The sequence below is a fragment of the Wolffia australiana genome, chromosome 8 (genome assembly GCF_029677425.1).
Source record: "Wolffia australiana isolate 7733 chromosome 8, ASM2967742v1".
NCBI classification, from domain to species: domain Eukaryota; kingdom Viridiplantae; phylum Streptophyta; class Magnoliopsida; order Alismatales; family Araceae; genus Wolffia; species Wolffia australiana.
Genome location: NC_135842.1, coordinates 9,153,487 through 9,165,170, shown reverse-complemented (window position 1 = coordinate 9,165,170; position 11,684 = coordinate 9,153,487). Strand labels below are relative to the sequence as shown.

Genomic DNA, 11,684 nt, shown 5'->3' with positions numbered 1-11,684 from the left:
GTATAATTCTTCATCCCCTTGATAATAGATGATTCCTAGTTAGTACTGATGCTTGAAAAAATCATTGGAGAACGGATTCTCTGATATTTCCACTACCTACCTAGGGATTTAACAATATCATCTTCCATTAGTCAATCTTCTTCAATACCAATCCCATCTTGACAACATAATCACCTTCGTGGACTTTTTGCTACAAACAAGCTAGGACAATTTAAGTAGACTCATAAGTCACAATCAAAACACAACTGTCCATCCACAAGACATCTTTGATATCTTAGGTCTAAGGACCACAACGTAGTTGTGACACGAATCCACCTGATTGACAACATATGTAATATAATTTAAGGCTTCATGAGGATTAGTTCAGTGAACTCTTTCTCCAAAGAGCACCCATTGTCTATCATTAATGTATCCACACTAATGGCCAAGGGATCGGCTATACTCATGGTATGAGTGAAACTAGATAGTGTTATTCTAATTGGATATTTAGATGTCATTATCTAGTATCCTTCCTGTTGAGAAATATGTGTTACAAGCCCAGAGAAATAAGCCCAAGCCCAGAGAAAAAGGCCCAAATCGAAATACTACCTGATCGGGCCCACTAGGAGACAGTGGGGCCCACCGCAAAAAGCTAACGGCTAGTTAAAACTATAAATACTGATGAAAAGGCTCTCTTATGTACCCTTTTTGAATGAAATAAAAATTTTCCTTCTTTTCTCAATCTGCACTTCAACGATCCTCAGCATCTTGTCATGGTATCAGAGCCTTGCAAGTGATTTCTGAAGATTTTCTGCATCAAGGTCATCCCACGGGAGGACTAATTTCATTCTAAAGGTTAGCCATTTTTTCTTATTGATCATCTACAAAAGTCATGGCAGAGGACATGGCCAAGATTTCGTCTGAAAGAGTAATGCCATCATCGGGGAATCAGATGATTCTTATCGATAGATGGATAACCACACTTCTAGTTATGAGAAAATGCAATATTTTCAATGACAAAAACATATTATTTTGAGAGAGGACAATTCAATCTGCTTTAAAGCCCAGGAAGCTGGTACATCATCTTACTGAGGTGTGTCCACCTGATACTCATCCGAATTATCCAAGATGGGTAGTCGAAGAGGAGTATGTGTTTGGGTGGATGTTGGATTCAATTGCTGCAGAACAGTTGGTTAAATATTCATCATATGGAACTGCAAAAACACTATGGGAAGCTGTTCATCGGAGTCATTCAAAAAGGAATGACAAGGCCAAAATTATTGACCTCATCATACAAGCCTATACACTTAAACAAGGAAACATGAATGTCCTAACTTACTCAAACAAGCTGAGGGATATCCACAATGAACTAGATCATTGTAGGCCACCCTCTACTGATCCAGTAGCAAGGGCACATGAGGCAACATATAGATTATGTCAGTTTTTGCAAAGACTTCGGCCAGAATTTGAGACAGTCAGAAGTCAACTCTACAATAGAGAGGATGAGCCTACGTTTGATGAAGCTGTGTCCAAAGTCATGCAAGAGGAAAGCAGACTCAACTCAGCTCAAGGAGCCATTGAAAGCACAGCACATGTAGCAAGAACACAGAATCAACAAAAGGGTGATTTAGAAAGACCAAACAGAGAAGACCTTGTGTGTAACTACTGTAAGAAGAAGGGGCACATCAAGGACAAGTGCTGGAAACTTCATGGCAAACCACCTCATATTGCTCGAGCTCATATGATGATGCAACAGGGGGAAACTGGAGAAAGCCAGAAATCTCTTGGCAATCTTCCTTCAGTCCAAGACTTCCAGAAGATGATGAAAGAGCTGCAAAGTATAAAGTCTTTTATTAACTCTGGAACAGTCATTGGATCCACGTCACTAGCCAACTCTGGTAAGGAAGATCTAAACCATTCTATTACTTTACTTACTAAAGATCCAACAAGTGCATGGATTCTAGATTCATGAGCAACATACCATATGTCATCTAGAAAGGATTTATTTATGACATATGAGACAGTTCATCCTGATAAGTATGTACAAACGGCTGATGGTACATTACCACATGTAATTGGCATCGGAAGTCTGCACATTCAACACATTGGTGAGTTAAAACATGTGTTGAATGTACCAAAACTTTCTATAAATTAGTATCTGTACATCAACTAGCAAAATGTAAAGAGTATAATATCTTATTTGATAATCTGGACGCTTATTTATGTCTAAGGAGCTCGGGTGGAGGATTGGACTAGCTAGGGTTCATCAAGGGCTCTACTACCTTCCCATGGAACACCCAGGAGATACACCCAAGGCGGCAGCAGTGAGGCTATCTCCTGAGGAAACAACTATAGAGACTCATCAAAGAATGGGTCATCCATCCTACCATCTTCTTAAACGTTTGTATCCAAATTTGTTTAAGGACATTGTTGTTGAAAATTTGGTTTGTGAAGCATGCCAATGGGAAAATTTAAGAGAGGCACATACCCATTGAGTCATACAAAAATGCTAAAGCCTTTCCAGATCATTCACTGTGATGTCTGGGGGCCATCTCCCCGAACAAACATACTAGGATACAGCTATTTCCTAGTATGTACGGACAATTATAGTAGGTATAGTTGGGTTTTTCTATTAAAACACAAGTACGAGGTTACCAAAAATTTAAAGGGATTGTGTAACCTCATAAAAAGACAGTTTGGTGATCAAGTTCAAGGATTAAGAACAGACAATGCAAAAGATTTCCTTAATGCTGAGCTTACTGAATTCTTTGTCTGAAGGAATAAGACATGAAACATCATGTCCATACACCCCACAACAGAATGGTGTGGCTGAACGAAAAATAGGAGATATTGTGGATAAAAGAAGAACACTCTTAATCCAAGGGAATGTCCCTACAAATTTATGGGGTTTTGTTGTTATGACATCAGCACATCTTATCAATAGACTTCCCTCAAGCACTGTAGCATTCAAAAGCTCACTTGACTTGCTTGAGGCATATTACCCAAATGTGAGATTAAAGATAGGGTTACCTCCAAAGATATTTGGTTGTGTAGGTTATGTATACAATCACACACACAAACAGAATAAGTGGTCTACAAAGGGGTTGAAATGTGTATTTTTGGGATATTCTATTACACAAAAGGGATATAAATTCTACCATCCTATCACTCGAAAATACATAGTCACCAAGGATGTGATCTTTGACGAAAAATCTTTTTATTACAAGCCAAGAGGTACCGAGTCACACCTGGATACTACCTTTATACTTAATAGTGAGGCCGGAAATCTTGAAATACAATCTGAACCTCCTCCTGAATTAGTCCAATTGTCTCATAGGTATCAAGTATTTGACAATGAAGTTAGAACAAGTATCAGGGATAATTCCCTGATAACTGATCAGGAGTAGCTTAACTGAACCTAGGATAGAGAATGTGGCTGAACAAACTTCCACAGCATCCCAACTTACTCCATACCAAAAATATTACCAAAGAAAGAAAAAGGATTGCCAACCAGAAGACTTGGATTTGGGTGAAGGGGGAGACTCATATAATGAAGGGGTAGAGGTACCCACTGAAGGGGGAGTAACCTTTGAAGACACAAGTGGTCATTGGCCAATTGCTCTGAGAAAGGGAACTCGAAAGTGTGTGAAATACCCTAGGGCAATCTGTCTAAACTATGAGAAAGTATCACCCAAATACCAAGTATTTCTAACAAAAATCCAAGACATTACTATTCCTAAGTCCACAAAAGAAGCAATGAACACTACTAGTTGGAAAGAAGCAATGGATGAAGAGATGAGAGCTCTAGTCCAAAATAAAACCTGGGAAATTGTGGATCGACCAAAAGATAAGAAATCTGTGGATTGTAGATGGGTTTATACTATAAAGTGCAACTTGGATGGAAGTTTAGATAGGTACAAAGCACGACTTGTAGCTATAGGGTATACTCAGACATATGGAATTGACTACCAGGAAACATTTGCTCCAGTTGCTAAGATGAACACCATTAGAATTCTTATATCTTTGGCAGTTAACCTAGATTGGCCACTAAACCAATATGACATTAAAAATGCTTTCTTACATGGAGACCTGAAGGAGGAAATCTACATGAATATTCCTCCAGGATATGAGAATCAACAAAACAAAGGAAAAGTATGTAAAGAAGGCTTTATATGGTTTGAAACAATCATCTCGAGCATGGTTTGGGAGATTTACCCAAGCCATGAAAATATTAGGATATAATCAGTGTAATGGAGAACATACTATGTTTTTTAAACATTATACAACGGATCTACTAACTACTTTAGAAGGAATAAAGAGACTTGAAGAACACCCGAATAAGAACTTTCAGGTTAAACACTTAGGACCCTTAAAGTACTTTTTAGGCATCGAGTTTGCGAGATCGAGTGAGAGAATCTTAATGAAACAACAAAAATATATATTAGATCTTCTAAATGAAACAAAACAAGTGAACTGTCACATAAGTGAGACACCGATTGAAGTAAATCATAGGCTAACTTTAAATGAAAGTCACCCTAAAGTAGAAATTACTTCATATCAGAGTCTAATAGGAAAACTTTTGTACTTGGCACATACTCGACCAGATATAAGTTATGTTGTGAATGTACTAAGTCAATTTATTCACTCACCTAGAAATTTGCATTTTCAAGCTGCTGACAGAATTCTCAGGTACCTAAAGGGAACACCATGTCTGGGTATTGCACACCGAAGAACAAGTAAGATTGATCTTATTTTGTATACTGACTCTGACTTCGCTGGTTCTTGACTTGATTATAGGTCAACTACGGGATATTACACAATCTTAGGAGGCAATTTAGTTACATGGAGGAGCAAAAAGCAGAGTGTAGTATCAAAATCCAGCACAGAAGCTGAGTTCCTGGCAATGTCAAAGGGAATTGATGAAGCAATGTGGATCAAAAACTTATTAGAAGATTTGAATATTACTTTTCTAAAGCCAATTATTATCCGATGCGACAACAAATCGGCTATCAGTATAGCTCATGACCCAGTGGATCATGACCGAATGAAGCATGTAAACATAGACAGATTTTACATACAGGAAGACTTGGAACAAGGAGACCTGAAGACGGAGTATGTAAGCTCTGAAGAACAATGTGCAGATATTTTCACTAAAGGGCTACCAATCCAGAGAACTAAATATTTGAGATCCAAGCTTGGAATGATAAGTATACATTCCTGCACTTGAGGGGGAGTGTTGAGAAATATGTGTTACATGCCCAGAGAAATAAGCCCAAGCCCAGAGAAAAAGGCCCAAATCGAAATACTACCTTATCCGGCCCACTAGGAGATAGTGGGGCCCACCGCAAAAAGCTAACGGCTAGTTAAAACTAGCCGTTGGGCAACGGCTCATATAAATACTGATGAAAAGGCTCTCTTATGTACCCTTTTTGAATGAAATAAAAATTTTCCTTCTTTTCTCAATCTGCACTTCAACGATCCTCAGCATCTTGTCACTTCCAATACGAATGTTTAGAACACATGTTTAAAGGCTAATGATATCATCATAATTCAAATAATTATAGTATGTATTCATGAACTTCAATTATAAGTATTGCATGTGCTTTATTTTGAATACACATTGTATAAATGACTATTGTATGAACTGTGCAATTGGCTTGCAGGTTACAAATATTTCCAACAATTTCTCTGTCTAGTACTCTATCAGTCTCACTCTCCCTCTCTTTTTCTCTCACTTTCTCCCTCTCTCTATCTCACAGTCCCACCCCCTCACACTCTCTCCCTCTTAGTCTTCCCTCTCACTCCCCCTCTCCCTCTCTCTCACTCGCACTCCCTCCCTCTCATACTCTCTCCGTCTTGCACTCTCTAAGTCTCACCCTTTCCCTCTCTCACTCTCTCTCTTTTTCATTCTCTCCCTATCTCACTCTCAACCTCTCACTTTCTCACTCTCCCTCTTTGATTTCCATCAATCTCTTCCTCTCACTCTCCTGCTCTCCCTCTCCCACTCTCCCTTTATCCCTCTCCGACTCTCTCATTCTTCCCCCCCCCCCCCCTCTAGCTCTCTCACTCCATCCCTCTCTCATTTTCACTCTTTCGCTCTCTTCCTCTCTCCCTCTCTCATTCTCACACTCTTTCACTCTCTCATTCTCTCCCTCTCTTAGTTTCTCACTCTCTTCCTCTCTAAGTCTCTCATTCTCTCCCTCTCTTAGTTTCTCACTCTCTTCCTCTCTAAGTCTCTCATTCTCTCATTCTCACACTCGCACCATTTCACTGTGTCCCTCTCTTCTTTTCTCTCTCTCATTCTCTCCCTCTCTCACTCTCTCCCTGCCCCAATCTCTAGTTATCTCCCTCTCCCATTCTCTCCTTATCTCCATCTCAGTCTCTCTCCCTCTCTCAATCTCTTGTCGTTGAACACTACTTGGGCACATCAGGCAACATTTAGATGAAGTCTAGTTAAATGAGGTGAGACAACGAATCAGAGAAAAGTTAGGCTAAGTAGGAGAAATGGAGATATCTTTCAATGAGAACATTATATTTCCTAATTTTGACTTAAAATTATTTATAAAATTCGCTTAAATTACTTTTAATATTAAAATTATCTTTCCTGTTGACTAATTAACCTGAACGGGCCCAACTTCATGTTTAGGTTTAGATTTCTGCTAAAACCGGACTGAAACTGTACTGTGTCCATCCCCATCCACGTACAAACATTTACCATATTAATCTTTGCAACGTGGAAACCATTCGAAAATAATATTTATGTTTTTTCTACTCTTGTATTTTTCCCTGCATGCATTATTATTTCGAAGTACTGCAGAATAAATAATTCTCCGGAAATATGCTTACGTGGCAGCGAAAACACGCGGCAGCTCGACAAGAGAAGCCGTTATACTTGAAATAGATTCCAAATTACGAACCGACGAAGTCTCTCTCTCTCTCTCTCGTTAAGACACGTGACGTTACGAGTGTCGGTAACGGAGGCAAAACGATGACGTGGAGGGCTCTCCGCCGTCCGATGGGCCCGGTGTCCTGGGCTATATAAACCGACATGCCCATGGCAAACGATAGCTTCTGGTCTCTCTCCTCCTCTTTTGGCGACTATCACGTTGAAGAAAGCGCTATCCAACATCGTGATTTGAGATCCTGATCGTTGCTGGTGGTTGATGTTCTTCTCCAGTTTCATTTGAGCTTCTGGTAGATATTTCTTTTTGATGATGATCCGTGGTTTGATTCCGGTTGTTCTTATCGAATCGGTCTATGTTCTGTCTGTCTATCCTATTTTGTTTAATTTTTTATTTATTATTAGAAATGAATGTGGCTGATTTCTCTTTGATTAAGCGCTAGTCGTATCGCGTCTTTGAATTTGATGCGTAGGTGTTGATGATCTGTATGTGGATCTTAATCTGTTTAATTTCTGATTTCCGATTGAGTTATGCGAGTCTGTGTGCTGAACATGGCCGCTTGATTTCAATTTGTTTTAGCGTTAAACATATAATATTAATGGATGTCTTCCGATTCTGCATGCAGCTCTTTGAAATTAAAAGAATGTTTACCTTTTGCTTGTGATTTTATGATCGTTGCACTGGTGTGGAGAAGTCGGAGACTACGGATCGTACCTCCCGGATCGATAAACTCAAATAAAAGAGCCGCGAGTTTGAATCTTACGTTGTTCAAGATCTGATTTATTGTTTTGAGTTTGTACGACTCATCAAAGCCGCTTAATTTCCTTTATTTTAGGGTTAGGCATATGACATCAATGGATTTCATCCTATATTCCATGCATTTCTTAGATTTCTATCTTGTGATTGTTTCTCTGTAGCAGTGGTGTGGAGATGTCAGAGACAACGGATTCTCCTTCCCTGATCGATAAAATCAAAGAAGAGAGCCGCGAGCTCACCGAGGACTCCTCGTCTTCTTCAGATTCTGACGACGAGAAGCCTTCGCCTCCGAAGAAGAACAGATTATTCGGCCGGACGGAGCCCGTACACAAGGTTCTTGGTGGAGGAAAATGTAAGTTGTTGATGATTTTATGTTCCCCCCTCAGATTTCAGATCCCTCTGTACGAAATTTATGCCAAGATGTCGCTCTATCGAACTTATTTAATTGAATATGGATACTAATTTACAGATACCAGCTCAAGAACCATTTTCAGTTCTTATTACAAAATAGAAATGATCCGAATCTAAAAGCTCGATGTTCGCATGAAAATATGGCAAACTTAGCTGATATAACACCGTTGAAATAGATTAAATTGTATATCATCAAAGATTAAGTTGTATGCCTTTTATATTCATTTTACTGTATTTTCCCCTGCTGTAGAACTATTTTAGATTCTAAAAATAAGCTCGATGTTTTCATGAGGATTATATCAAAAACTTGACTCAGAAACCTGGGTATAACACTCTGGCATGAAGAAAATATCACTTTTGGAGGTTAAACGATGTTAATTTTGCTATCATGATCATTCAACTTTTCCTGATCTTGGGGTGGTAGTTTATTATTATTACAGTTAATTAGTTTTTTTCACTACATTTCTATAGTTTGGCAGTCTACTGGAATACTGATTATAATTAATTAGAGAAATCTTACAAAGCTATCAGATAATGAGAAAGTAGGTTCATAAGTAACATGAACAAAAAATGCCACCATCAATCAACCAGAATCCTGGAATATTAATTTAGATTAAGCAGAAAGGTTAGATTCATGATTTTTGTTTTCTGCAGATGCTGATATTCTTCTGTGGAGAAACAAACAGGTGACAGCCATCATTTTGGGCAGCGTCACTGTCATCTGGATTCTGTTCGAGTGGATGGGTTATCATCTTATTACCTTCATCTGCCACTCTCTCATCGCTTCAATTGCCGCCTTGTTTCTGTGGTCAACCATAGCTTCATTCTCCAATCTGTAAGAACCCTTTTCAAAATAAATTGAAAAAATGAAAAAAAATCATTCACTATCTTACTTTAAATTTCTTTTTCCTATTTCTTTTCATCAGATCGCCTCCAAAATTTCCTGAAGTTATCTTGCCTGAAGACACGTTTCTGGAGTTTGCAAGGGCACTTAGGCGAGAAGTCAACGAGGCATACGCCACATTCCGCCACGTGGCATCCGGCGGAGACCCGAAGCAATTCTTCCAGGTCAAAAGAAGGTTTCTCTCTCTTACGTCAGCAGGTCAATAACGTTGACTTTTGATACCAGGTCATCCTTGGGCTGTGGGTACCCTCCGTCGTCGGCAGCTGGCTCAGTTTCACCTCTCTCTGCTACACAGGTGAGATTTTCTGTGCGTTTGTCGACGTGGAGGAGAGAGAAAGAGAGAGATCTGACGAGTATGGATGACTTGTTTCAGTGTTGGTGTTGCTGCACACGGTGCCGGTGCTTTACGAGAAGTACGAGGACCGCGTGGACGGCGCAGCAGAGAACGGGATGGGCCAGCTGAGCAAGTATTACACCATCTTGGATGAGAAGCTGCTGAAGAAGATCCCCAGAGCTCACTTTCAGAAGAGCAAGAAGCAGCACTGAGGTGAACACTTTTTTTCTTTAAAAAGTCTTTTTTTCTTGTTTTACACTTTCTGGTAAATGTGTACTTTTGGAAATAAATGTTTTTTTTAATTAAATTATCTCTTGGAAGCAGTAAAAGTGACAAATAGAGGTATGGACAGATGGGACGGGCGACGGGACTGAATGGCCTTCAAATTCAGTTGTCCATTCATCCGTCCGCCTTTGGTCATCGTCACCATTCATAGTCGAAGTCAGTAGTATCTCAATAAATTAATAAATTAAGATGGCCTTAAAATTTTTTGTCTAGTGGTCTTTGTGATTAATTTACTGGGAGAAATCTCATTAAATTATCTCAAGTTGAACTTCTGTTATATGATCTTATATTGCCTTCATTTTAAAGGGTATTATTCGGTGACAGTAAATAGGATAAAAATCTAGAATTATTATTTTATTTAGGAAATCAATTATTTTAACTTCCTTTGCCATTGCTTGAGACGGTATTGACCCATTTATCCCTAATTTCCGAAGCATTACATACCAGTCTATCTACTCAGGAAATTATTTGGGTTTTCTTGCACTCCACGTAAAATGTAACTTTTACATAAAATGAGGTAAATCATGGGATTACATGATCCTCCGACAGACTAATCCTGGGATGGGAGCATGAAAGACTTCAATTTCCAATAATACAGTTTTTACAAAGCCGGATTGACTGTTCATACTTCTATGATGTTAAACCTTAAAAATAAAGAAAATTGTTATAGTATCAAGTCTCAAAGCAGAAGGCACATATAGAAAGGGGAAAAAAGACATCAAGATGTTACCACCGAGGCTTTGATACTAACCTTCAACAAATAGGAATATGAATAATCTTCAAGGTATGTATATATGATATATAATGGACGTTGCTTTGGATATGTCTGTCTGTAAGAATGTGGGAATATGCTTGAATATAATCGATAAGCTGAAGTGATTTACATCACAATTAACGCTGCATTCATTGGCCCTACACAAACAAAGGGTAACATCACGATATTCCAAGGTTATGACTTGACTATACTTTCAATGTTTTAGTATCTTTACTTGTACAGAAGAGAAAACATGAATAAAATCTAGTCACTATATCTCTATGATCTTGTCAAGGAAAATTATTGAACCCAAGAAGCCTACATTATCAAATAAGGTTTGATATTGATAATGTTGAAGTGTAAACTTGATCAGTCAAATAAATAAGGTTCAATCTGAAAACTTAGCCAGGGGTAGAAAATATACGACTATTCATTAGACATAAATATCGGCGGATAGTTATATGATCAAAGGTTGAATCCCTACATCAATATATAAATATATGCTAATTTTTCTGACATTGAATGAGATTTATTTTTATCGTTTACGAGTTTAGTCAATCAGGATGTCTAATCCCTTTAGGGCATGATAGAGTATGACTATTCACCAAAAAAACATATCCTATGCATTTCTATTAAAATCACTTAAGCTTTAATTTTCATATTTATCCTATCCTCATAATCTATTTCTCATCATTTGAACCCAACTACAAATGTATTTTCTTAAGAACATTGAAGTTTTTTTATTTTATCGGTAAAGCATTGATCTTATTTTTTATATACTAGTCTCCTTTGGACCTACATGGAGAAAAGGAAGAAAAGAAGAAGTTGACTGGGGCCACGTCGCACAGCGGTCCTACAAGTGGAGGCCCAAGCCTATGTATGAATAAAGGACAAATAAGTCATCAGGTGGATTCTTGGAGAAGTGGTTAGCTACCTCGGCTGAGGGGGAGATCCTCCTCCTCAGAGAACGACGAGAGCGATACGCCTCGTTGCCCCCCTCTTATCTTTCTCTTTCCTTGGGAATTACAATCTCTGCGAACTAGTATTCTGAATTTCATGCTATCAGATCTGATTTCTTGTTGAATTGTTGCAAATCGATATCATTCCAGGAAAGGGATCATGTCAACTGGTATCAGAGCAGAATTTCGATCCTGGAAGAAATTGCATTACATTTCTACAACTCTTGTTTTCAAGATCTTCATAACAGAATTACGGAAGGAGAGGATAGCAATCTCGAATTTCTACAACTCTTGTTTTCAAGATCTTCATAACAGAATTACGGAAGGAGAGGATAGCAATCTCGAATTTCAGAAACATACCAACAATGTTCTGGAGCGGATCATGGAGCAGATGGCGGAT

The 11,684-nt window shown here is 38.5% G+C and overlaps 1 protein-coding gene across 2 annotated transcripts; it reads left to right on the top strand.

The window, feature by feature from the left end:
* Positions 1-7,014: 7,014 nt before the first annotated feature.
* LOC144707188 (reticulon-like protein B4) lies at positions 7,015-11,447 on the top strand. Of its 2 annotated transcripts, XM_078580310.1 has the most exons (7): positions 7,020-7,173; positions 7,799-7,989; positions 8,703-8,883; positions 8,975-9,116; positions 9,178-9,247; positions 9,326-9,499; positions 11,109-11,447. In XM_078580310.1, exons 2-6 carry the CDS (start codon positions 7,812-7,814, stop codon positions 9,496-9,498), a joined length of 744 nt encoding a protein of 247 aa, XP_078436436.1. In that variant the 5' UTR covers positions 7,020-7,173; positions 7,799-7,811; the 3' UTR covers position 9,499; positions 11,109-11,447. The 2 variants fall into 2 exon arrangements, with proteins under 2 accessions (XP_078436437.1, XP_078436436.1); XM_078580311.1 differs by lacking the exon at positions 11,109-11,447 and having other exon boundaries at positions 7,015-7,173; positions 7,802-7,989; positions 9,326-9,593.
* The last annotated feature ends 237 nt before the right edge of the window (positions 11,448-11,684 follow it).

Coding starts and splice junctions, on each gene's coding strand:
- LOC144707188 (XM_078580310.1), top strand. CDS start 7,812: ATGTCAGAGACAACGGATTCTCCTTCCCTGATCGATAAAATCAAAGAA. Junction 9,117..9,177: donor ACCCGAAGCAATTCTTCCAG/GTCAAAAGAAGG, acceptor TTTTGATACCAG/GTCATCCTTGGGCTGTGGGT. Junction 9,248..9,325: donor CACCTCTCTCTGCTACACAG/GTGAGATTTTCT, acceptor GACTTGTTTCAG/TGTTGGTGTTGCTGCACACG.